Source organism: Pelecanus crispus, chromosome 6 (genome assembly GCF_030463565.1).
Source record: "Pelecanus crispus isolate bPelCri1 chromosome 6, bPelCri1.pri, whole genome shotgun sequence".
Lineage (NCBI taxonomy): Eukaryota > Metazoa > Chordata > Aves > Pelecaniformes > Pelecanidae > Pelecanus > Pelecanus crispus.
Window position 1 is genome coordinate 36323546 of NC_134648.1, and position 27084 is coordinate 36350629.

General features: G+C 44.0%; 1 protein-coding gene across 1 annotated transcript in view; it reads left to right on the forward strand.

Annotated features, from left to right (window-relative positions):
* Positions 1-2199: 2199 nt before the first annotated feature.
* The window catches only part of PLEKHH1 (pleckstrin homology, MyTH4 and FERM domain containing H1), a 54664-nt gene continuing 29779 nt past the window's right edge, over positions 2200-27084 (forward strand). Inside the window, exons 1-6 of the mRNA XM_075712684.1 lie at positions 2200-2254; positions 11242-11417; positions 17181-17243; positions 20322-20471; positions 23650-23733; positions 25329-25410. Of these exons, the coding sequence (XP_075568799.1) occupies positions 2200-2254; positions 11242-11417; positions 17181-17243; positions 20322-20471; positions 23650-23733; positions 25329-25410 (610 nt within the window). The remainder of the gene's footprint in view (positions 2255-11241; positions 11418-17180; positions 17244-20321; positions 20472-23649; positions 23734-25328; positions 25411-27084) is intronic.

Below are 27084 nucleotides of genomic sequence, written 5' to 3' on the forward strand. Positions count from 1 at the left end.
CGGTGCAAGACTGGGAAGGCAGCCAAAACCCTTCCTGCAGACTAGCCCCGTCTCTTACTAGTGCCTTCTCTCCCCCCACTCCCAGCCAGTACAGGCCAGCCTACTGGTTGTGGAGAGGCAGGGATCCTCCATCAGAGCGCGGTGTTTTGTGCAGCCTCTCCTGTTCTGACCACAGAGCTACCCCAGGTGCTCATGCCGAAGTTCTCAGATCAGCACCCAAACAGAGGGCAAGCTGGGACCTACTTTACTGAGAGTATTGATTTAACAACTCTGGAAATGGAATTTCCCCCCAGCTCTACCATAGGGGTACAGCAGGGACAAGGACAACCCCTTCTCCTGGCCTACCCAAACCTCTCCCATCCAACAACTCTTTTCACAGCTCTAGTGGGGATCAGACACGAGTTCACTCCCCATGATCCCTTGTGGTCTGGGTTTTTTGCTGAGAAACTGTTTGCAATGATGGGTGGATGCAGAACTATAACCAACAATAGCAGTAACAGAGGTCTATGCTATACTGTGGAGCTCCTCTGGCAACCTGCAGCACACACTATTGCCTCCTCAGGGCTCGCTCCTAGTAAACATGTCCCTCAGACAGCTGATGTTTAAGAACAGGCCTGAGATGACCAGTCTGTCCATAGAGCTGTCACTGCTGCTGCTTGTCAGAGGGTAGCAGGTTTTTATTTCTATTACTTGGCCTGAATTCAAACCAAGAATCTATAATCTGTTCTCTGATCCCCACATGGTTTGGGTCTCTTTCCCTGGTGCAGCTTTTTCACAGTGCTTCCAGAACCAGCTCTGTAAATAGGTATTTGCCTGACATTTCACAGGAAACCTGGGGAAGCAAAATGACCATAGGCTGCTGCCTGTTTTGCGTGTGCTACACTCCTGGAGGCCAGACCTGCTGCTGCCGTTCAAGGAGGGGTGGAGGGATATGGACTGTTCCTTGCAGCAGCAGAACTGTGGCCATCCCTCACATGACTGGGACTGCAGGAACAGCAGGTCCAGCTCTCCAGGGCTCTCCCGGATTCCTTTCAGCACCTTGTCCCAGCTCCACCCCGCCTCTTTCTATGCCTCCTTTTCCTGGGCAGGAGCAGCCAGGCCCCTCATCCTTAGGGCAGCAACACTCAGTTTTGCAAGCGCTGTTGAGCCAGCTCTGCCTGCATAGTTGCAGCATCTGGGCTTGGTGCAGTTTTCACGTGAGATACATCATGTATGGCATCAGTTGCACAGCAGTTACCGCTGTAGCCTGTGGACTCAGAAAAAGATTCAAAGCGTGCCGTGGTATGTGGGAACCTTATGGGCTGCATACCAGCCAATGTCAGACACAGAAAGACCACACAAAACAAATACACTTGCAAGGACTGTTTTCCTCCTCCTCAGCCTGAAGACTCCCACATGCCGTCCTCCTTTCTCCTCCCCTCTGAAACAGGAGTTTAACAGGCACACACAAGCATGCTGATAACAACCCCAAATTTACTTTTTAAGCTCCAGTTGTCTAATCTATGATCTAGACAAACCTATGAGAATACAAGCACTAGAAAACATTAATTATTGTGAGAGATGTTAAATATGTGTATTTTATAGAAGTTTTTTGTCACAGACTAATGACATTTGATGGCTTCTTAATCTAGCAGAAAAACACATAATGCAATCTGATACTTGGAGGCTGAAATTGGAGAAATCCAGAGATGAAACAAGGCATGAGCTATTAATACTGAGGATACCACTGGAGTTACCCCTGGGATGACTCCCTAAGGAAAATGGGAATTCTCCATTGTTGTGCTCTGTGCCAGTCAAGACTGTATATACAAAACATACGCTCTCGCTCAAGTTCTGGCTTGAATAGTACACATGAGTGTCTTTATGTCCTGTGTGTGAAGTGTGATGAGAGGACCATAACACGATCAAAACCAGCTGACAAAGTACTGGAGGGCAATGGTTTCCTGGCCCTCCCACTGGGTCCTCCCACGAGCAACTGGTTTATGCACTGAGGTGATCCACAGCTGCCAGTCTCTTTATTTTCTGCTGCATGACCTAGTCGTTGCTGACTAGAAGAGAAGCAAGGCAGGGGTATGCAGGTCTGTGTCGTGTCTGTTGGCACACTGCCAGCCCAGGAGAAACAGAGTAAGGGAACGAGGCACAAGGTCATTTTCAACATCTTTAAGCCTCTAACATAGGTGGAATTTAGAGAACGACGGTATGAAGCCCAAGTTCCCTGTGGAAAGAGACAAGTACCTCGAACAGGTGTTTCCAGGCACTGTCTTGTTTTCGTGCAAGATCTTTCCCACATAGGATTGAGCCTTCAGGGGGCTCCGACACATGGACTTGGTCCGGCTGGTGTCCTTGCCCCTTTGGTAAGTTTTCAGCAGCACTGTGTCTGGAACGTCATGCCTTCTCCCACCTGCAGAACTATGACAACTTTGCTTACTAGAGACAGCGTTTTTTCTGCTCTCATCGTCTGACACCTTGTTCTCGCATATCTTTTTGTCCTCCTATTTAGGTATCTTGGATATGGTGCTCTTAACAAAACAGCCTGTGCTTGCATTATGATAACAATAGTCTAACAGTGCCAAGCTAGTCCTCTTGGATCTGCCAGCGAATTTGTTTTGTCAATAAGATATTTGCTGTTTACAGTAAATTTTACTTTCTGCTGAATGATTTGTCTGCAAATTGTAAGGACCTGATATAGAGTGCTTGAGCAGACATACTAAAGATAACTGCCAAGGGAAATCACTTGGGAACTGTGAGATACTACTGGCTGTTCTTACAACCTTCTCCCTTGGAAGTCAAAACTATTTTTCTATTTGCGTTATTTAATAGAAGCCACATTTTTAATTAAAATTTTTTAAATAATAATTTTGTTAAATAATTTAACAGAAGCAACAGAAGGCACCAGGAGGCATAGCTTTGTAGAATATCTGCATTAAAGAAATGGCAGCACATAGTTGTGTGAGTGCCGATGTGGTTCTGGGCCTCCAGGGGTTAAAGCAAGGTGCATGCAGGCAATTCTTGGGGAGGTACTTTGTATAAAGTTCAGTGGCTGAGGAATGTCCTGGCAGTCAAGCTTCATTGCCTGGGAAAAACACAAGGCCAGATTGACATTTCAGTTAGCGATACAATCCTGTTGGCTTTGCTGGTGCAAATGAGAGAACTTGACCAGTGCCTCTAAAGGAAGAATAAAAATACCTCATCAAATTCAGATTAAGAAATACTGTGGTTGCATGCTGTGGCTGAGTCAGGAATAGGATGGGGAGCATGAAGGGAATAGCTCCTTTTCCCATTTTGTCTTTGGCCAGCCTCAGTTCAGGAAGGGACTCTGTAAAGCATGAAGCTACCTTTTGCCCTCTGAAATACCTGCAGGGAGCCACAGATCCTGTTGGTTCTGGTTATTTATTACATTTCCTTGATCATTGGGAGTAACGATTAATACAGGCACACACACAACATACAGACTGTAGGCAATTGGAATCCCTTCCACTGGGAATTGCTGGAGAAATCTCTTTGGGTGACAGTGTCCCAACAGCCAGCTGCATCTCTGCCTGTATTCCTGCCTGTCCCTGCTCAGCTGGCTGAATGGGAGAGCTCCTCGACAGCTGCCTGTTTCTTTTCAGTTCTTTGCCTGTCTCCACTTGGCTCTCTGGCCATCTCTGCGTAGTGCTATCCTGCTCTCTGCCTGAACCAGCTCTGTAATGCATGCTTTGCCTTTTAGCTAGAGAGGACAGGCAGCTTCATTCAGCCAAATTCCCATGAAACTGGAAACGGATGAGAAATCTAAAGTGAAACAATCTTTAGGGAACTGCAAGGTCCACAGCATCTTTGGAAATCTGACTACTTATTTGGATAATGAGGTACAGATTTCAGAGTCTGCCTTTCGTCGCTCCAATGTCCAAATTTTGACCTTATGTTTTTAGTTATATTTCGATATTTTACTCACTTAATCACATCAGTCTTTTTATTTGTGCGTAGTAAGTGATTTGCTACCCATTGTGTCTCTGCTGAGACACCAGTGCAAGCACGCTATCAATGTGAGGAAGGAGTTTACAACAGCAGTTTAATAAACAGCAGATCTCAGACCAGGCAATATCTGTGAGCCAGATAACCACACTTAAGATCTTGTTTAACCATGCCTAGTGAATAGTGTTGCTTACAGTACTAGGAGATAACTTTGTTCAGTTCTTCTGCCTGCTTCCTCCACAGATTGTTTTAAGCCTGTTTATTTCAGGCTGCCCTGTTCTGCGTGTGGGCAGTCTCAACAAGAGCCAAAGCAGAGTTTCAGAGCATTCATGGATCTCTCATAATCACTCAATCTTTTGGGTGCAGCCCTTTCCCAACAAGCCCCACTCACTTTCTAGAGGTGGTGAGACCACCTTTCATGGTGCCAAAGCAGGCCATGTCAAAGGCACATGCAAATTGGCCAGAGAGAACATGTCAGCATGACTGTCATTATCCCCACTGAGGAAAGCTTCACAGAAAATTTTTTAAAGTATCTTTGACAAAAGTAATGTGCCTGATGATGGAATAAGTAACAAGTATTTGCTAGACCTGAACGAGAGTGAATGACCTTTCCCTTTGAAACTCGCTGGTCTAAGGCCCAAAGCCCTGGGGACGTTTGATCCCAGAGCCCCCATTTGGCTCCAGTCCCTTTCTCTTCCATGTGCCTGCCATGGTCTGCTCAATATTAAGAGATAAAACGTGGGCTCCGCCAGCCTGGGGGGCCACAGCGACTGCCTGCCGCAGAGGGCAGCAGCAGGCAGCAGCACGCTCACTCCCAGCGGCTGGCCTTCCTCCGCAGCAAGATTGCCGGCTCCATTTGAGTAACACGGGCAGTATATATTCATATAAGTCAATATATAGCCATATAAGGGAATGCTGCATGTAAAACAGCCCTGTAAGTGGTGGCCCTATCCCTGAATAAAGTATTTTGTGTGCTGGCAGCTATCATTAGAAATGCTTGAAGCCCCAGACCTGTTTGCGCCATTTTGTGTGAGAGATGGCCCAAGTGCGTGGGGCAGGATGGTGTCCATCCTCTGGTCAGGAGAGCCACCGTTAAACTCATTTGGTTTTCATCTCTATCCTGCCACCAACCCCATGCCCTGGGGCTGCCAGCAACCAGTGAAGGGTGCTCCAGCTGGAGCCTGGGACGCTCCACCAGCCCCTGCAGGCAGCATGGTGCTGCGGATGCCAGCTCCCCGCCTGACTGCTCCATAGAAAACACCGCTGCGCCTCAGGGCTGAGGATGGTTTGGGAACATCAGCTCTGAAGGTTGGGAGACGGCTGCAAGGGGGATCCCAGGCAACAAGGGCCCAGCATCACCGCTTGCCCGTTTGGCAGGCCCGAGGAAGAAGCCTGCAGCCGCCAGGAGCTCTGCCCAGGGGGTCCTCCAGCGCCGTTCGGCTTTTGCCCAAAGGCGCTTGGCAGAACAAGATGGCTGCCCGGCGCAGGGGGAGCAGCGGCGCTCCCGCCTGAGGGGGCAGCGGGCAGGCGCTCCGCTCCGGGCGGCCGCGGGGAGCCCGGCCCGGGCTGCCCGGTCAGCACCGGCCCGTTCCCCGCACTCCCGGCCTCAGTGGAAGCCCCCGAGGCTGCAGGGTGGGCGGGGAGGGGGATGTCTCCACCAGGGGCAGAGCGCGGCTGCGGCTCTTCTCCTGCCGGGCCGCCCCGGCACCCGGGGCAGGGCGCTGCCCGCCCCACCTGCTCCGCCGCCGAGCCCGAGAAGGGGTTAAAAGCCCGGGGCGGGTGATGTCAGTTCCTGCGCTCCTCGGGAGGGCTGGCTCTGATACTTGAGCCGGGCTCTCCCGCTCGAAGGAAAACGGGGAGAGAATGGGAGAGTGCTGAAGGGGACAGAAGCCGCGCCGGGCACCTGCCTGCCACCCGGCGCCGCGCACCACCCGCGGCGAGGGCCGGCTCCGCCGCGCTCCCCGCCGCGCTCCCCGCCGCCGCGCCGGGTGAGGAGCCCTGCGGCCGCCGCCGGCTGCGCCTGTCACTGCCCCGCTCCGCCGGGGCGAGACCCCCGCGCCGGCCAAGGTGAGGGCGGCCCGGGCCCCCGCTCGCTGCCGGGGGAGGTGTCTGCCGGCGGCGGGCCCTCGGGTGGGGAGGGAGGGCGGTCGGGGGCTTTGGAGGGCTGCTCTGTGCGGGGCTGGCTGTCCTAGGGGCTGTCATCTTCCCCCCTCTTTTCTTTCTTCAAGGTGACGGTAAGGGGACTGGCTGGGGCGCCCTGGGGGTGATGCTGTGTCATCTCTGTTAATTGAGGTTTGCTGCTTAAAATAAGTAGGTTTGTCTTCGGGTCTGGGACTTTGGTCCCTGAAGCCGCATGGAGGAGGTGGGGGGGAGGAACGGCGACACGAGGGGAAAAATGCAGCCAAGAGTAAATATATGTAAGTCCTGCGGTCTCTTCCTGGTAAGCTTGGGTGTGTGGGGCAAGACCTCTGGAGGCAGCATGGCAAAACCAGGAGCCCTTTTCCTGCCTTCTGGCACTTTTACTAGTCAAGCCACCTGCGCTGATGTAGACGGATTATTTTTTTTTTTCTTCTTTTTTTTTTTTCCCCTCGTGGCCCTCGACAGACCTTGCCTTTCCCACAGCTTGGCACGTTATATTTCCCCTGTGCTCTGCACATCCCAGGCCACGGTCGTGAATGGGAAATGACCGTGTGGCTGAACAATTCCAATGGCCTCAGGGTTAAAAAGCTGCGGGGTGAAACTGGTTGTGAGGTGGAAAATGAGGTGACTTGGGGGCAGGGAGTTGATTAATAGTACGGGGTGTCTGCACTGACTTTTGACCATCGCCCATACTGCTGACCCTCTTGGTGTTGGTGCAGTGACATGGGAGGAAATCTCTCTCCCTTTGTGTGTTACATTTATCACATTTCTACTGATTCCTTTTGTAGTAAGATGGTAGCTGAAAGTTAGACCACTATTCAGCTCGGTGTTCAGGCAGGGTCTGGTGCATTTGACTGGCAGGTGCCAAGAACTGCGCTCCTTCTATGCTGACTGAATCCCCCATAACAGCCTGGGTAAACTGATTCCTGAGCTGAGGAGACACTTGTATTTGAAATATAGAAATACTGTTTCACTTGCCTGCATTGTTTGCGCTGAATGAACAAAGCTGCAAACACTTTACTTGCATTTATATCTGCACGTGAAAGTCTTCATGTTGATTTAATTGCTTTTTATTCTCAGAAGGCTTTTCAGGTGGAAATATACAAAGTCTCTGAAGTGTTTTGAATTCTAGTCTGGATCCACCAACATCTGGGACACCAGCTGAATCTGGTCTAAACAAAAAAAAACTCTGTGACATTCTGGTATAAATTTTAGCTTCATCAGAATTATGACTGGATATGGGCACTCCAAGTAAATATATTCATATTTATTTTGGATACAGCATTTAGTGTCAGAACTGTGATGTTGATCAAAACTTAACAGATATAGTCAAAACTACAAGTCTCATGTCTGCATTTAGCAGTTATTTCAGTCATTTTTTCCCCCTGGTAAGTTCTAAGGACTTTAGCTCCCATTATCTTTGCTGGAAGTTTTTTGATACTTAACACTGAAAATCAAGCTGCTCTTTAAGAAGCTTCTGTATGCATTTAAGAGTGAACTTTTGGAAATCTCAGCTTGTTTGAACAAAGTGGCTGTCTCCTATTTTCCAAGTTCCTAAAGTAAGAATACTGCACCTGAAAGTATCTGATTCCCAACTTCTTCATATGCCAAAGGGAAAAAAATAACCCATTTTATATAACCATATAAATATGGTCTATATAACCATATAAATTCTTTATCTGATATGAAAAGTACCAATATCTGGGGTGGGATCAAAGAATTTAAAGGATTAAGATGGTTAAGAATTACCAAAAAATAGCGTATGAAATAGCAGGTCCAGTAGCAAGGGTTTAAAGTCAATCTGTCAAAATAAAGTTGATATTGTAATTCATAAAGTACAGATGAACTGCTTATGTTTAGGTGAATGGGGGAGAAGGAATGACGCATTTAACAGTGAGAATTCAGAACAAATTTGAAGTTGTAAATAGAGTTTAGGGGTAACGTAATTTAGGGGTAAATGTGAGACATTGTGATACAGTATCTTTCTCTGAAAAAGGGTAAGGTTTTTGCTAGAGAGGAAAAGCCATAATTCTAATCTCTGGCCTTCAGAAATCATTTGATACGATGACATGTGGGGAAGTTATTAGCTTAAGTGGAGGAGATGGGGATTAATAGAACAATGATAAGATAGACAAAGAAATGACAAAAGAGAATGTGACAACACTGTGCAGAAGTGGGGGCTGTTAGAAGGTAGGTATTTTGCTGGAAGAGTTGACTGACCCAGGGGATTAGTAAGGATGCAATAAACTCTAATGACACAAAGTAAAATCGCACATTAGAAGTAGTAATAAAGCCGGCACAAAACCTGGGAGTGCACTATTTGGAAACAGCAGAGGAGGAAAAGATCTGGATATACTAATCAATCATAGGGTAACCATGGGCCTGTTAAATTTTGCAGTGGACTGTAGTACAGAGGTCCTTGATCTTGTGGAGATCTGGCACAGACTTGAGCTTCATTAATCTGTTCCAGTGTCATTGTAATGGGACCCCTGCACTCCCATGTCTGGCATTTGCAAAGGCACAGCCAGCTGAGATTCCTCTGCTCCAGTTGCGTTGGCTTGCCTGTGAATGTCGACCACCAGTGTAATGTGGCTGTAAAAAATGCAGATGCAATCAGGTGAGGTATTCCCTAGGAGAGCAGAAAGTACTAAATGCCTTTATGCAACGCTTTGGTGAGGCTGCATGTTGCCTTCCAGATGCAGTCGTGGTCACCCATGTCTATGAAGGGGAGTGAGAAAGATAAAACCCAATTCTTTTATATGATGTGCACTAAAGCTGGAACAGGTGTGGAGGGAGAGTGGTGAGCTTTTCTTATGAGACTAAAGGAGCCCCTTATCTCTAGCCTTGCAAAATGAGGTCTTCAAGGAGAAGCTTTTGATATCTATAAATATACCAAGGGGTAAATATGAGCGAGGGAAAAAAATAGCTAAGCTGAAGGGCAATGTTGTACAAGAATGAACAGATACAAGCTGGTTAGGATTATATTTATGCTGGTAATTAGAAGGCGGCTCATTAGAGGGGTGAGGTTCTAGAACAACAGGAATAGTGGGAGCAAAACTACCTGCACGGTTCTAGGGAAGGGCTGTGTTCATTTATGAAAGTGATTATATGATGCTATTTTCTACAGTGAGAATGAATGAGACTTAACGTTTCAGGACATCTATCCCAGTCTTAGGCTTCCTATTCAGAACGGGGTATTTTAGTTCAACCAGAAGTTATGGACTATCTGAGGAAAATTACTTTTGCTCTGGCATAAGCTGTGTGGTAAATCAGACTAATTTTACTTTGTGCCGTTAAGAGTTTATCCCATTAATTCATATGTCTTCTTTGGACTTAAACTCTATGAATAAAGACTAAAAATCTCTATGCCTATATGAAAGAGAACAGAATTTCATTTGAGAGTTGAAGTATTATGTCCAGAACAGAGTTACCTGTAAACAAACTTATGGTGCTGTAGGATCCTTCCATGACTAGTGCAGTCTTTTGGCTTGAGAAGGACTGATAGCACTACCTTAGAGGGAAACCCTAAAATGTTGTGAAGTGTGCCAAAAGTAGCGTGGTTAAATGCCTGACAAGCAGCTAGGCTAGAGACTAGATCGACGTGCTGGACTGCGCTGTGGAAAAGGATGGCCTCTGTATTTCTGTAAAGCTGTGGGTAGGCTGCTTGTAGAATGCTGGTCTTCCTTCCTATCACAGAGTGTTTTTAGTGATGCAGTAGTAAACGTGACTGGGCCTTTTCCTTGTTTTACTTAAACCTCCCTTCTGACCTGGAATAGTATTTCCCAAATCATTGGAAAGGCAAGCAACTCACTGCCTGGAAGACTTTCTACTACTGAACAAAGCAACCTGTATATGAAATAACTTACAAGTAATGTTTTTAGCTGAAGGGTATAAAATGTAGAACAGCAGGGAAGTAGCTGGATAGAGTGGCTTGCTGTGTTATGTATGCTTACACTGTTATGTACACTTAGGGTAACTTGAATCTCAGGTCTCTTACATGCAAAATATGGGTGAGGTGTCCCAGCAAGTGGGTACAACTAGGGGTACATCTTCAGCTTTCCCACCCTGAAAAAGCAGATGTAAAGGCAATGAGGCTGAATGACTTCACTGCTCTCTCCCAAGTCTTGGCCTGTTACTTTGGTCCCAGTTCAGGAAAGCACTGAGTTTGCCTGTGAGTGGGTGAGAAGTCCCTTTAAGTATGGGTTTCAGTGTTTTGGTGAAACTGATGAATTAATAACTGTTCTGGCTTTGTGAACACTTGTTATTGTAGGGTTATACCTCTGGCTGCTGGACTGCACACACTGAGCTGGTATTGTAAACCTGTTTGTGAGTGCTCACAAACGCCTGAATTTGATTAAGGACACTTGTTACCTACATTTTATATATCTTTTAAAATGAGCACAAAGTATCCGAAATGTCTAAACAGTTACTGAGTAAGAAAATAAAACAACCTAAAAAAACACAGCTTTTTCCACTTTGTGGAGCTGTGTATATCTCTTGATGTCTACAAGGACTTCAGTAGACCTGCATGTTTTGTCTTCTGCCCTAGCTTATTCCTGGCTGGGATCTCTTTATGTTTTACCAGAGTGATTGTTTAGATACTGTAGTACAGCTACTCTTGCACTCTTCTTGTAGACTGACTGTATCTAGTAGTTAGGGATTGGGACCACTGTTGCTTCATACATCACACCCTCTTAACAGAGTCTATGAGATAGGCACTGGAGCCCCAAGTTGATATGGGTGTGTGACCTGAGTTACTTTTAAGAGTCACTTTCAGTGACTTGAGAGTTTACAGCCATACTGGTATAACGGAGGCAGGAGTAAAAATGCTCCTAGTCTATAGGCAGATGCTGAGCAAGTCTGTAAGGATGGCAGTAAGACTGTTTGTGGAATATATGGTATGATACATTAGTAAATTATTTACTCGCTCTAAAGGTAAAAGTTTATTTGAATATTTATCTGTTATCCATTAAAAATTACTTCTGGCAGAGGGCAATATCAACAACTTGGGATAGTACCATTTCATCTTCTGCTCGCAGAAGAAATGGTTTTTGTTACCAGTCCTGTAAGATGGACCAAGGAAGGCTAGGCACAAGGGGTAAAAAGTTTGCCAGGCTAAAATATGTATTTTTCCCTTCTCTTCTGTAGGATTTTTAGAGCACTTCAGACGACATCCCAAGTGGATGATTAACTTCACAATGGCAGAACTCACAGTGGAGAATGGTAGCTGCATGGACTGGCAAAAGCGATGCCTTGCATTGGAGTCCCAGCTCTTCAAATTCCGCTTGCAGGCAAGCAAGATCCGAGAGCTATTAGCTGAGAAGGTGAGGCAGTGGTGGCTTCTACTTTGCACTGAGTTATGGTGTGAAAGCAAAAAATCCCTAAGCACTGAGCCATCCAATAAAACTGTTACTTGCAGTGGGGATCTCTTCCTTGATTACAGTATATCATTGCACTCTGCTTATCACTTGAGATAGAGATGTGCCTGTCAGAGTGGTGTAAAGTGGCATTAGTGAAAATAAGAATTTGGCTTTCTTTACTGGAAAATTGCCAAGTATCCAGATTCTACTGGAAAACACTGTACGAACAAGATTCTGCATATCTAAAGTGACTGAGGCAGCTGCAGAGCAAAGATGGATATTTTGGATAAGAACAGCAGGATCAGGACTTGGCTGGCAATAGAAAAGCTTACAGGAGCGCAAATTACGCTGTAATGCTAAAAGACTGGACAGGGGTACGTGTACTGCCATAGTGTTAGAATGACATTGCATATCCAGTCAAAATGTTCTGGGGATACTGAAGAGCAGGACTGAGATCCTTTGAGATCTGGAAGTTAGAAACTTGCATGGCATCTGTCTGGTTTTAGAGGCATCTCTTACTAATCTCTTTCAAGCACAGTAAGTGAACTCATTTGCAATCCTAGGGGAGAGGACTGGCAAAGATTTGAGGGTTTACCTGGGTTTGGGTTGGTCGTCCGTCGTCCCCCCCGCCCCTTATTATGATGTGGATTTTTGGTGTTTTTTCTTTACCTTAATTCAAATTGAAAAATAATTCAATTTAAAGCTTTTTCACTAAACTCCAATTGGCATAGAATCCAAGTTTGTAGGTTTCTGTGGGGTTCCTTCTTTGTTTCAAAATGTGGCTTACATTATCACAGTCCAGTCCAAGATTGCTCAGATATTCAATTACTATTGGAAACTGAGAACAGTTTCTTTCAGTCACAGTTTGCTGACAAAGTTGAAATCTTTACAACTGACTGCAGTTTACTCCAAATGCTTTTAAGCTGTGCCTGATGACAGACATGTTCTAAACTCACTTTTCCTCCATTTTCTATTATGTAAGTTTTATGTGTATATTCTTGTTTGTTGGTTTTGGATGTAAAAACATCCAAATGACATCTACTGTAGAGTGGAGCAATTTTCATCCTTGCTTTCACTGTAATTACATTTCCACTAATGCCGTATACTGCATGAGACGTTTATTCCACCCTTCGTGTTTTAAGAAATTATGTAATTCTAAGCACCCTCTTCATTTTTTGAAGGTAGTTTCTGAGATGGACCTTAGTGATTGCTTACCTTGGAAAACACTGAAAGTGGTCGTAAGGTCCATTTAGATAAAGGCACATAAAAAAAATTGCGTATAGATGTGGTGCAGGTCTGGTAAAGACAACCAGTACTCATTTGCAATACTCTACACTTGCTGCATTATGGAATCTGTGGCCTCGTGCTTTATTAATTCCTTCTTTGAGAAACTTCCTGACTACCCCCACACAAAACAAACGCACCTATCAAACTTTCTTTTTGGAGAACAGACTTGCCAGTGGTCTTTTGACTGTCTCTTTAGGGAGGTTTGTGGGCCATGGCAGAGAATGAAATTGTCATCTGCTTCAGTGGGCTCCTCATGGAAGGGGCCTGACTGCCATTAATCCAGCCTTTCAGTCAAAGCGATGTTCCCTTTGTTAAGATTAAGGAGCAGCTTGGTTCAGTGGTCAGGTTACTCTGTAACTACTTGTACAGTGCCATTGTAGGCTTACTTGAAGGGTCAGAGAGCTAGCAGGTCTGCAGTTCCCTACTCTGAATGTCATGTGGGAAGGGGAGAGCCTCAGGGACTGTGGGGCAGCTCCAGCAGGCTCTCCTGATGCAGGTGGACTCGAGGTACCAGAGCAGGTGCTCAGCACACAATGCTTATACTGAACGCTGCTGTTGGGAAGTGTCCTGTGCCTCAGGTTCCCAACTGCTCTGCAATGACTTGCTCAGAGACCCTCCTTCCTCCTCCTCAGTCACCACAGGGCTCCCCAGCAGTCACAGCAACTGGGGCTTCTGTCCATGCTGCATCCTTCTCCCGCTCAGATGGGCAATGATGCAGAACTGAAGGAGGCAGTGCTTTATGCATAGTGATGCCAACTCCAGGGATTTTTATCATGTGTTATACAGCAACTGCGATTTCACCCCTGCCCGCATCCCCCCCCCCCCCCCCCCCCCTTAAAATTCTATCTGTGAGAATGAAGAGATTCAGACTTACTTGATAGAGTACTGCATTTTCAACAAGGTTGGGGGGGGAGATCTTGAAAAATGTGAAATGGGCACGATTTGAAGCTGTGTTGCCAACCTGTGATGAGCACTGCCCCTGAGATTCTCTGATATGGTTTGCAGCAACAGGAAATTGAATTTTAAAAGAAAAAAAAAAAGTGGTTTTGTCAGTGAAAGTGAAGAACAATGTTAACAGGGGTGTGATACTTGTTCACCAGCTAGGTTGTCTCAGGGGTCTGGAAGCTGCTGGTTGAAAGGCTTGGAAACCTGATCCCCCACACTTTAAATCAGTCTTTATAATCAAGTTTATGATTTTTAAGGCAGGTTTTACTATTTTAACTCACAGAAAAAACCCAACCACTCATGCCTGGCATTGGTAGTACAATGCGCGCTAACAGTTTCAATGCTTCAGATTTTTAAAATCCGCTTAGATTGAATAATCTAGATCACTGTTCAGAACATGAGGAATTTAAAATCCCATGGTTTAACTGCCAGTGCCCTAGTTCACATGGTGTGAACTTCCACGTTGGTAGCCCTGTCTCAGCTATCAAGCAGTGCTGCCCAAGCTGCATAGAGCCTGGGTGTGGGTTGGTGCGGCAGAGACCCCAGCTCCTGGCCTCCAAGACAAAGCTCTGCTGTCTTGCTGGACCCCCACAGGGCATGAGACCCCTGGTTCCTGCCTTCTTGTGAACATCAGCAGGGATCTGGTCTCTTTGGAAACAGGCAGTTGTTTGCACTCTGACTTTCTTGTACACACACAAAGAAAGGGATACTCCTCTGTTGGTGAGTGACATAGCAGGCTGTTGCCTTGGCAGCAAGATGACCTGGTTAGGAGTGAGCTCTGGAAGAGAACAACAGGAGGAAAATGAGGCCAAGACATGCAGGAACTTCTTTCGCTCAGTTTTATTTAACATATTCTGAACCATCAGGAGAGGGAAAGCCTGTATAAATGGTTGATAGGAGGATCTCTTGCAGCTTTTTAGAAGGGCCATCTGGGTAGCTTTTAACCTGCTTCTGTCTTAATTCAATAAACAATGAACTTTTGGAAAGAGCCTCTTTTGTCTCATGCAAGCATGGCTATACAACTGGGCCTGTTTCCATACAAGCTGTCTGGGCTCATGTTTGGGAGAAGAGTTACTTGAATTTGGCTTGGTCACTAAGTTTTTTATGTGACCTGGGTCAAGTTACTTAGTAGCATTTGTCAAATTATAAAGCATTTTGAATGAAAGGACCCATGTAAATACCAAGTGTTGTTATTAATTCATTGAGGGATTAGAAAGAGCCTTCCAAGTATGGATATATTAAATCTGAATGCGCCTCAGTGAGACAGTTGACACCGCAGATGGGTGAAGTAATCATTTTGTGTACATGAGAAACACAGCAGTTATTTAATAGTTCGTAGTAGGACAACCCAACGATGTAGTACAGGAAGTTAAGAGAAGTACAAGTTCATTTAAGGCCACAGAGGGAATTAGGGTGACAAAAGTAATTGATTTGACTGGAACTTAGCCAGGTCACCCTCCTTGCATGAGAAGTTTCATAACTCTTTAGTCATCAAGAATGGTCCCAACATACATTCTCTGTCCTGATCAGGAACCAGGACTGCTAGCAATGCAAAGCAAACTGTTATGGTGCTGAGACAAGGAGTTGTTCAGTCAGAACTGTGCTGTCTTCTTAAAATAACCTGAGTCTTTCATGGAGATCGCTTGCCTTGTGGAGGATCGAATTATTAGTCTAAGAGCATAGCCTTTGGGAAAAGGCCCAGAGATTCATCTAAAGTCTGTGCTGTGAATGTAGACCCTGTCAATTCATCAGAAAGATGGCAGAGGCCATTGGCTCTGAAGCTACTGACATAAACAGTCTTTGTTTCACAAGGTGTATTATGTCTCCAGTTAGCATCTGTCTTTCACCAATATATTTTGCTGCTACCTGTCTCTATTGATGACTATCCAGACACTAATAGATAAATGCATGGGTAGATCAGTGTTCCTAATGGACACAGACTCATGTCATAACCCAGACCACTGCTGTCAGTGCTAGATTGCCTTGAGCTCAGTCTCTATCAAGACTCTTAGAGGCTGGGTCTTTGGTCAGAGGAGCTTTGGCTGTTTGCGCAGTCTTCTGCGGCATCTCTCTGTTCCTCTGCCAAAGAAATGTCCTTGATTTGGATATTAAGCTCCATAGACTGTGATGTCCTTGATTGCTCCACTGAAAAAGCAAACCTGAGATGTGTCATGCTAAATGTGGTATTTTCCGATCTTCATGGTTTGAATTTATTATGGCATGGCTTTTTTAGTTATATGACCATTAAGGTGTCTACATATATGTACCTTTCTGATATGTTTGTCAATATATGTCAGTCGGCTCTTATGATCAATGTGTATGCATGAAAAGGAGAGTTGTCTTGTTGCCATCTGAAGGAAGGGAAATGGAAACATGGGAATGCCGACATCTCCATTCTGGGTCACATTTTCAGAAGTATTGGTTTGGTCCTCAGAGTGACCAACCTGAATATTTGGCTCTGGTGCTTTATCAAGAATCATAAAATGCATTGCAGAGAAAAGGAGCTCAGTTCCCCTTGTAGTTTGTTTTCTGCTTGAAGCGTGATTCTTTTAATCTTCTGAAGCTGCTTCTATGTCATTCTTTCCATTAGTAAAACACAAGTAAATGCTGGAAACTCTGTGAAGCATTCGTCAAATTTTGCAGCTTAGTGGATGAAACTTAGTGTCAATGACTTAGTATTACTGGGCTTAAATCTGAGACCCGTCGAAGGAGGGCAGGTGGTGGAAGATGACCTTGCAAGCCCTGAATGAGATCCTAAGTTGCTGTTTAAAAAAACCCAAAAGGCAAAAGCTGGGCTGTAGTGGTAAGTTGTTAGAGGAACCCCATCTGCATTTCACTGAGAATGAATTGATTTATATACATTTAGAGTAAAATTCTATTCAGTGTCTTTTGACTTCAATAGCAGCAATGCTCAGATAAAGAATCACAGAATTGTCAGTTTGCAAAGCTCTTTAAAATGAAAAGAAGTATAGGAAAATTGAGATCATTGTTAATCTTGTCAGTTATGAGTCTGTGATACTTTTGCAGCCAAAGCAAAGTATTCATTTGTTATAATGTGGCATTGTAAGGAACCTGCTGTGAGCTTTCCAAGATGTATTCATTTTTATTTACCATTGTGAATGAATCCTAGCTGAAATAAAAATGGAAAAGAATGGCGTGCTGTAGACAGGCTTCTTGCAGGGACAGCCCATGGTGTGTTAATTGTAGAGACGGGGTCAAGACTTTGGGACTATTCCCTTGACCCATGTAATGAATGATGAAGCTCACTAATGAGAAAACAGTTCCGGTAAATTCAAAGTAGGGCAGAAGACTGGAAAAGGTCAAAGGCTTTTTTTCACCCTGATCAAAGCTGTCCAGTTAACCCAAAAGATGCCAAAGATCTGTAGCCCTGTGCAAGAAATGGAAGATTCCTGAGTAAAAAAGGTGAATTTCCAGGTAATGTTAATTTCTTTTCTTTCTTTCCACCCTTCTCCTCCTCCTCTTCTGGCTCTGAAGATGCAGGAATTGGAACAGAGAGTGCTAGAAGCAGAGCAAAGAGCTGAGGATGCAGAGAAACAGGTAAGGGATCCTCTTATGGTTGCTCTGATACAAACCAAGCAGGAACTTACTCTAAATTCCCTCCAGTCTAGCATACGGACAGTGCTCTGCTAGGGAAACATTGATTTACAGTGGTGAATGGATTTTCTGGTCTACTTCCCAGTCTCTGAGCCTGAACTATGAACAGGTGCCTGAATAGGTTCAACCCTAAGTGAAAACCAGCACCTTATATCTCCTCTCAGCTTCACAGCCTTTACCCCCTCATTCATGATAGGCATGCTTGGTTATGGAAAAGGAAGGGGATGTTGTACCTCAGGATTAAAGTGCAGAGATAGAGCTGCCTGGCAGATTCTCAGAAAACAAATACTTAGAGTACCGGTAAGGACTTCTCTACAAGTAGAGAAGGTTCTGTGAAGGAAGTAAGGGTGTGTCTGCAAAACCTATCAGTTGTTTTGGACTTTCTTTTTAGTAATTGCTGCTCTGGCTTGGGAGCCTATGGAGAAAAGCAGTAAGAGATGGATTCGTTGCATATTACTGTAACAATCTAAAAATTAGGCATATTGTCTAAGCTAGTCCTATGCTTCTTGCATAATGGAGAATGGGGGGGAAAGAGAGTGACTTCAGCTTGTGAACAGGCTGTAAAGAATAATGGACCTTTGGGAAGCAGACTGTTGTACAATGTGCACTGTAAGGAATATTATAAAAACTGAAGAGCCAGGAAGGGCCAGGTAGTCTGAGCTCCTGCATCACTGCAGACCACTGCTGAAGGGAACGTTTGAAGTGAACCATCTCCTTCCAGCTGGACAAGAGCTGCAGGACTGAGCATTGAGTCAGAGGTTAAAGTGCAGAATTAAGAGCTGTGCAAGATGGCCAAAAATGGCTGTCAAAGAGGACTTCAGTAGGGAAGGAGGAATAGGCAGTGTTATAAGCACTGGGAAACATATTGCCTAGGAATCAAGAACTTGAAGCACCTGGTAAGGTATTCTGTCTGCAGAATGAAATTTTCCATGCTAGTTTGATATTGATGTCAAGATTTTTTTCTGACCAGCTTAAATATAGGAAAGATGCTATGTCTAGTCACCATGCTGTTGGCCTCTATGCTAGATCAGCAATTGCCAACCAAGAACAAGAGTTGTTCTTGAGAGTGGTATTGGTAAGTCCACACGCAACGAAGACAGGCAAAGGTAGTATTGCCACTGTGACAGCACCAGCAGGAAATATAGTTATTGCCACAGGCCAATGAAGGAGGCTTCATATTAGCAGAGACCTCAATGACAGGAGTAGAATGTCCATGATATGGTAAGATGCAATGACAGCAAGGGAGCAGATGCAGAGCAAGTCAAAGCCAGGTCAGAGAATGGGTAAGAAAGGGAGTACTTGGCTGGGAAGGTGTAGGAGAAATGAGCGTTGCCTTCACTCACCTGCCACCAGCAGAAATGAGCGTTGCCTTCACTCACCTGCCACCAGCAGTTCTGCAGCCATGTGTTGGCAGGTCCTAAAGACTAGCAACCCTCAAAGTTGTAGGGTCTGCCTTTCCAGCAGCCTTATTCACATCCAGAGATGAGTGTTCCTAGACAAATACTTCATTGCAGCCTAACAGACTGAAGAAGTGACAGCATAAGGAGTAGGACCATTCCCTTCCACTAACAAGTATATTCACTGTGAATGAGAAGCAGCTGACAAATGAGAGGGCTCCACATCAAGTGTAAAATCCCTTGTTATCTTTCTCTCCAGGAGTCTGGGGGGTTGGATTTGTCAATTCAATGGACTCCCTGTAGCTGCCAACCTCAATTAAGGAAATCACATGTTTGCAGTCCCCTCTCTGAGCCTCTAGTACAGAGTCAGCATGTGGGCATCAGACAGAAAGGAGGGGCCATTTCTTTTTACTATAATCACCCTAAACTCCAATGAAAACACATCCGACTCAGCAGGCTTAGTTTTCTGGCTCGGATGTTGGGCGCCTACCTTTCTGATTCAGTATGAGGAAGAGGCGGTTTGCTTCTCTGCCTAATGCAGGCAGACAGGAGGACAAAACAGCTGCTGCAAGTATGAAGTGTAGGCTGCTCAACAGAGCATGAGTAACTCTTTTGCACAGACTCTGAAGTGCTCAGATCATTGCCTGCATTCTACCTTCCTCTTTCCAAACTCATGCCAAATTAATGGCATCTGGAGTTGGTTTCTTTGCAGATTCATTCTCTCTGGGATGTGTTGGAACCAGATATTTTCCCATCATAAAATGCTACAATTAGCAGGTTTGAATTAAGTTGGTGGAAATCCATTCACCTTTAGAAATGAAGTCTTACAATCCATAGCAATAGGATGAGGTAATGATAAAACAGACTGGCATATCAAGAGACATAGGTTTTGAAGAAACCAAAGAGGTTTTAAAAATTTGTTAAAAACCTGAAAGGCTTCAACAGCAGCTAGATTTTAGTGCATTGAAACTTTGTTTGTAGTGAAGGACCATTACATTAGTGCTTCTCCTGCTGAGATGAACAAGTGGGCACTGGCAGGAGCTCAAAGATAGGCGAAGTTTCTGACATATCTAACATGGTAACTCCTTAGCAGGTCTGGAGAAAACACTTGTCAGAAAGCCAGAGGTTGCCAAAACATTATCTAAGCTGGGTATAGGAGGAGGAAGGAACTCCATAGTACATTTCCCTATAGAAATCGTGATCTGAAACAAATGGCCAGGGTTTTGTGGTGGATACCTTGGTAGTGAATGGGGTGAAAAGCTGACCACGAGATTGCAAAGGAGGAAAATGTGGTGTACCTTGCCCATATGTCTATGTAGACTATAGTGCCTGCATGGTCTCTTTTGACCAATAGTGTGCAAATATTTCACAATCCACAATGTGTTTATCTGTTCATGTTCAGTTTGCATCTGTTACTGCTTCAGCATTACAAATGAATGGACAATGTTCTTTTCACATATGTAGATATAAACTAAGTGTGACTTGAAGGGTTTTTTTTCTTCCTTTCCCAACTTCAAAAATATGAAACCCACAAATACTCTCAGTTAGGGTCTTACCACTAAACAAGCAGCTCCTTCATTTCCATTGTTTTGGTTTTTTAATCTCCCTCTGATTGTCATTACAGGTCAGAGTTATGGAAGAGAAGATAAAATTAGCCAACGTGAAGACCGGTGAATCAGATGGCACTCTGCACAGGAAATACCAAGAGCTGATGGGCACAGTGCAAGGAAAGGAAGACCTGATCAACAGATTGGAGACACAGCTAGCAAGACAGGTAAAGATATTTTCTTCAGGGAGACCTGTAGCTTTCATGAGTTAGAGGGATTCTGTAATGTATGTTTCAAAGGTACAGATTATGTCTCCATTACGTATTAGCCTCTCAGTTGCCTTCAGATCAGCTGTAAAATGATGCCCTGCTCAGTGCAAGATCCTATCCTTCCTTTCTCTTTTCAGACAAAAACATCCATTCAGCCCCAGTAGCCCTTGCCCCTTCATTATAGGAGACTCGTCAATGTCCTTAAAGGATTTCCTTATATTAGTGTTGATTCAGTGCTGAGACCCTAAACTGTAATGCTAGAGTCTGGTCACAGTATTTTTTCTGGCTTCCTAGCATATAGATTACTTTGCAAAATCATTATGTAGCCCATCTCTGACTCAGCATATGCTGCTTCTTGGGAAGGGATTTTTCCCAGTCTTCAGCAATCCTTTAGCATAGTTCATCTCTTGTCAGATGTCCTCATTATAAAAGAGCAGCTCTTTCCCAGTATGGCTAGTTCTTAGTCTCTTCCATTCTCAGTTTGTGGACGGAAGGAGCTACATCTACAGCAGGGCTTGTATTTCAGCTACAGTAAAGGCCTTGCCCTGTGGTCTTATAACATGAGCAATGAGGTATTCTTACACGTTGCTAAGTAAACTACTTTTAAATGGAAATAGATCATTAGAATTTTACACAAAAAATACTTTGCCACTTGAGTTACATTTTACATTTAACTAATTGTCACTTATTTCAAGGGCAAAATAGATCGGTAAGCTGTCTGAACTTACTCAGACCAAGTGTAGTGTGGAGGTCAGGCATCAGGTCTTTGTAATACTCTGGGTTTCAGGTCACTTCCCCAGGCCAGCTTGCTCAGGCAGAAAGTAGATGAAGTATCTGCATTTTGGAAGAGAAAGAAGGTGTTTGGAAGGAGCTACAATAGTGATCAAGGTCTGGAAGCAGCTCTTGCAATCAAAGATGGAAGAAATTATGATTTACCCAAAAATGCGAGGTGTGATTTGATAAAAATCAACAAATGCAAGTGGGGAAAAATGTTCTGTTAGTAGAAATCTTTTTATTCTAGCAACAAGAGGCAAAATGAGATTCGAGAAATGAAAGCTGAAGCTTGACAACTTCGGACAAGAAACACTCTTTATCAGGGTCACCAGTTTAGTTTCAGAATGGGATGGGATGGTGGCAGGGCTGGAAGGTCACTCAGGATTACTGGAAGGTCACTAAGGGTCCCTGTAAGGCATCCTATTTGTTTTCACTGGGATGGGGAGAACTGTGGAGTTCAGAGCATTAATAAGAGAACACTGAGGTCATGTCTGGACCACACAATAGCATGGGACGCAAAGAATCTCTAACTGCTTCTGGATCTTAAAGCATAATAACTGCATCTACGGGTGCTGTGCCTGGGTGAATTGGTTCTACTTAGAGACGGGGCTTACAAAGCTCTGTGACAATGCTGTCATCATGTCACTATCCTACTTTAAGACCCTAAGTAAAATCTTGGTATTGCACTTCACAATGTAGCATAGCAAAATTCTGAATCTTTTACCTCTTGGTCCCTGACCTGAGACAAGTCCAGGTCATTAGGGATTCAAAGGCATTACCCATGTGATGGATATTCAGAGGACTGTGGTAGATCCACTGTATGTGCCAGATCATTTCAGAACGGTAGGCATGTCTAATATTCTGACTCCAGCAAAGGCTGGTACCTGATGATTAGGAACACACAGAGTGATATTCAGGGAGCGAAACTAAGTAAATCCTCCTCTTTAAGCATCAGATTTGATTACTTTTATGTTATTAGGCTCAGCTACAAATGTTACTCCTGCCCATAATGTTGCCAAAGTGTATTTTAAAGTCAGCAAACATATTTGAATAACGTCCTTTAAATGTGCAGTTGTGGTGATGAATAGCAAGTGATGATTAAAACTGATGTGAAGATGTGGAGAATTTCCTGCAGTCTACTGTGTATTTATATGGTATTCATTAAGTGAACTTACACTCTTCAGTGTGAAAAATTTAAAAAAGGGATGGGGGGGAAGCACTGACATTTTTATTATCATAATTACTGGTATTTGTTCACATCGGAAAAAAATAGTCTAGCAAGGAAACCACCAGCTGCTACCAGAAGGTATTACCTTTGTCCATTTAATTAGAGAAACCAGGGCTGAATGTGCCATATATAGTATATTCACCCTCTCTTGCTCCCGTAACTGATTTCTCCTTGTAGCTGTTTAAATCATTATGTAGATAGAAGACCTTTTAGTGACATGGCTTCTGATAAAGCCACACAGGAGATGAACAGAAGGCTTCAGGTGGTCATATCATTCCAGCATTTTTCAAAGGAAATTCCCAGAAAAGGAAAAAAATGTAGGTGAGAAAACACAGCTGCAAAAATGATGTTGTAGCAATATGGCTCAAGCAGATACTTGGGGAAAAATGTTCATTGTGCAGATCAACAGTATTCCCATAACACCTTTGTGTGGACTAGAACCTGTTTTAATGGATATGTAAACATACAGCCACTTACACTATGTCAAAACCTCATAGAGGTCTTTGTGTTTCAAGGTCAAGTTTTGGAGCTTTTTTATCCTGAGTCTGCTTTTTTTTTTTTTTTTTTTTTTAACTTTCTCAGTGAGCATATTGTGTGTGTGTTAAATACATTGTTGGTATTAGTTTCCATCTCATGCACCTTTGACATCTATACTCTACACCTGTGCTTGCAGCAATTGAATTCCTTTTGCTTGGAAGAATTACACTGGTTTATAAATTACTTACAGGCACTGCTTAATTCTTACTCACTTCAGCCAATGTGTGTGTGTGTAGGCTGGGGGAACACTACAGGTGCTCAACAGTGAACAGCAACATTGCAAAACCATCTAAACCAGGAAAAGTTGCACACTGTACTTAAAAGAAACTGTGGTAGGTGGGCAATCATTACCTGAGCTGGATTTTGCTATTCTATGACAAACTTTTGAAACAACCCTCTGAATTTGACTCCAGGGACCATGTAAGACAACTTAGAGCTTGATTTTTCAGAGGCCAGCTAAATAATAATATCCACATAACATTCTTAAATGTTACGTCTGGAATGGGAGCTTCAATGTTTAAGTCAGTCCTGATGCAGCAACTTACTGAGAACAGTTAGTTGTACTCTCCTAATGCATCTAATCTTTTTTTGGCACAGAAACAGTTGAGGACTGAGGAAGCCAAAATTGTTCAAGAGAAAGCTGCCAAGATCAAAGAGTGGGTAACATTTAAGCTGAGAGAGGTGAGTCTTTAGCTTGCTGCCAGGTTTCAAGGCCTATGACTGGGTACAGTGGCAGCACTGCCAGTGGGCTCCTATGTAGGACAGTAGGGCTCCTGTCGTGAGGACAGTCAACCTGTCACAGAGGCTTTCTGCTGGTTTGACCCTGCATATGCTCAGTTGCAGAGCTAGGATTGTCCCTCTTACTGAGGGCTATTTACTGCTTTGGGCAAACTATAAATGACTGAAATCACTGATGCCTGAAAGCAGTCTCTGAAGAAGATTCAGTAGTCACAAGTGTCTTTCACCTACCTTTCCTCTGCCTCTCCCTTTTTTCTCTTTTTCTGACAAAGCAGCTGTGACACAAACACACGTCCTTTGCTCTTCCTTAATTTGCCATCTCTGACTAATGCTGTTTCCTACTGCCCAGCATTTTCTCATGTCTAACCTCTTCCTCCTATCCATCCTGTGGACTTATGCCTCTATCTGGGCCTATTTCAAAACCCTCTAGAAAAACTGAGAGACAGCAATGGGTCAGCATGCAGTTTTAAAGATGGAATAATAGTTTACAACTGGGAGTGGGGCTATCTGGTATTTTCCTCTTACTCCAAGTTAAAGCCATAGATTTCCCAGTTTATGCCAGGAAGGGAATTTGTTGGAGTTGGATGAAGCAGTCTTTGAGGGCACTAATTGTGTTATGATGTGACTTTGCAATCTCATTAGGTTGCCTAGACAATTCACCGAGATGCTGTACTGCTTCTCTTTCATTCTTCTATGTGAGATAACTTAAGGTGCATCTACATTACTGACTGGAGCAGCACAAAGGAGGAAGCACAGGGGTTGACTTGGTGTGACTTGCTATGAATCTAGGACCATACATTCACATTGTGTCTTTACTGGCAATGAAGTTCTTACCAGATGCCGATTCTAGGTGTATACCATGCACAAGCAGAGCACTGCTAACTGAAGGACTTTGCATCTGTGTTGCAAATGGGTTGCTCTAGACAGCACCACAGGTGCAATTTCAACTTTGATTCCATCAAGACGGAAGCCTCTTTGGGTGCACCACTGCTGAATTTAAGGATGTATGCTGAGACACTTCAAGCAAAGAAATAAGGCAAATTTACAAAGAATCACTCATGCGCTAATTGCAAATGTAAATGCACCCTTAATGTCTTGGGGTTGGTTTTTTTTTTTTTTTTTCTTCTTTGGCACCCTGGATCCAGGGGATCTCCTTTTACCATATACAGGGTGAGAGGGGGGAAAAATGCTCCTCCTGGGTAATAGTTTTTTTGATTGTCTCTTTCATGACAGTTATTTCTGGAACAGGAGTAAATGACAAACAATAGCAGGAAAGCAAATTAAAAGACCTATTTGAGAAGCGTGAATAGTATATACAGAGGCTATTTGAGAAAGCGCAGCAAAGTGTTTAAGTAGGTTGTCCAGTGGAGCTGCTGAGGAGAAGAATTTCAAGGTGACTGGTAGTCTCACCCATCCTTTTTTCCTTTTCCTGTTCAAACAGTGGAATGTAATAAAGATGAAAACATGTTCTGTATAGTGGAATACAAGCACACATGGTTTTGCATTATTTTTCAGTTTTTATTATTGTTGTTTCTTAGCTTGAGCTAGAAAACTACCACCTGAAAAACTGTAATCAGAGGCTGACGGAGCAAATTGAAGCCCTTCAGGATACATTGCAAGGTAAATGTGTTCACCTGGCATTGTAGCCTAGTAACCACCACAAGAGTGGAAGTCATCATTCCTGGGCTGTATTCTTAACTATGTCAGAAATTAGCATTTGTGACAGTGAGCAAACAGTAGAATTGCTCTGTTCCTCAGTAGGTCCATTTTTAAGATGGGAATAACATTGCTTACCTGCCTTAAAAACTCTTTATTGGTTTCCCACCAGTGACTGAACACAGACCCCCTTTTTTCAGAGTCTGCTTTTGCCATTAAAATAAGCCACTGAGCTCCTGAATTAGAAGCACTCATTGAAATACATAGCAAAAGTCTCCATTCACTTCAGTGGTGCAGGGTAGAAGTCCCTGAAGTATTTCACTTTACCTCCACATGTGAATTGCCCTCATCCCCACAGAACCTCTGCTGGCATGTGAGCTGAGTAACAGGACTGAATGGGCCAAGGCAGCAGCTGTCTGGTCTGCCTTTAGAAGCTGTTTTCCTCTGTGCTATCAGGTTGGGTTGGAGAAAGCTGCTTACGGTGCTTGTGCTTTTGCAGTTCTTGTTTGGTGGATAGATGGAGAACTTCAGTCTCTAGGGCCTGAAATCAGCGCCATTCATTGCAACACATTTTGAAGAGGAAAATTCTCTCTTAACCATTTTCTTCCTGGTGGGTTTTTTTGTGTTGGTTTTTTGGGTTTTTTTTGGGTTTGTTTGTTTTGTTTTTTTTTAACTGAGCTTGGTCTGATCACACTAAGATGAACTAGTTTCCAGAACTTCACCGGGCATGCAGGCAGGGGGCATTTCTTTCCTGCAGAAGTCTTTCTGGCATTCCTATCACTCCACAGCAAGGGAACAGGGCAAAATTCCTTCTAAATCCCACCATGTTTCTAGCTACATGCTTTATGACTGGGTTTTTCTCATCCCCTCTGGCTCTGGCTGTTTACAAAAAGAGAATGGCTGGTAAGCTGCGTTAATAATCTGGTATTAAGTGTTCCCCGGATCCCAACTCTCTGGGCAGTAAACAGCTCTGTCCTATCCTCTTATCCCCCACTAGTCTCACTGTGCCAGGCTGAATTCAGAGGCATCTGCAGAGAGACAAATCTCTTCTTGCTTGCCATGCTAATAGTAACAGCTTCCTCTGCTTCATCTCCTGTCACATCTCGGAAGCTGCAAAAATACCAATAATATTTAAAATGAATGGCCTCTTTTCAGTCTACACTAATGATTTACCACAGGGGCAGGGGAAAATGTGTGCCAGGATTTGTGTGTGCCAACGTTGTGTTAGGAATAGCTTTGTTAGTATTCGGTTCCTTGTGACTCAAGGGCCAAGGTCAGGCTCTCATGGTTGTCTTTTTCTCAGCTGTGTTTCCAAGTGCAGGTTTCATCCTCTCCACAGTCAACAGTGATTTATTCTGTTTGCCCTTTCCTCTGTTACTTTGTGTCTTCAGTTTGTTTCTACTTCCTTGTAAATCCCATTAGTGGTTAAGTAATGCCTGTAGAGTTTGATGTTCAGGTAGCATTTTTAGCTATAGCTGTGCAGAGTCACACTCACCCATTTTTATGCAATTTCCAAAGCATCTTATGACTTGGTTCTTTTCAGTCAGGCAATATGTAAATGCCAAGGTCAATAAAAATCATAAAGTGAAGTAACATCCTCTGCCACTCCAAGTTTTATCCACACTTTCTCATATCCTA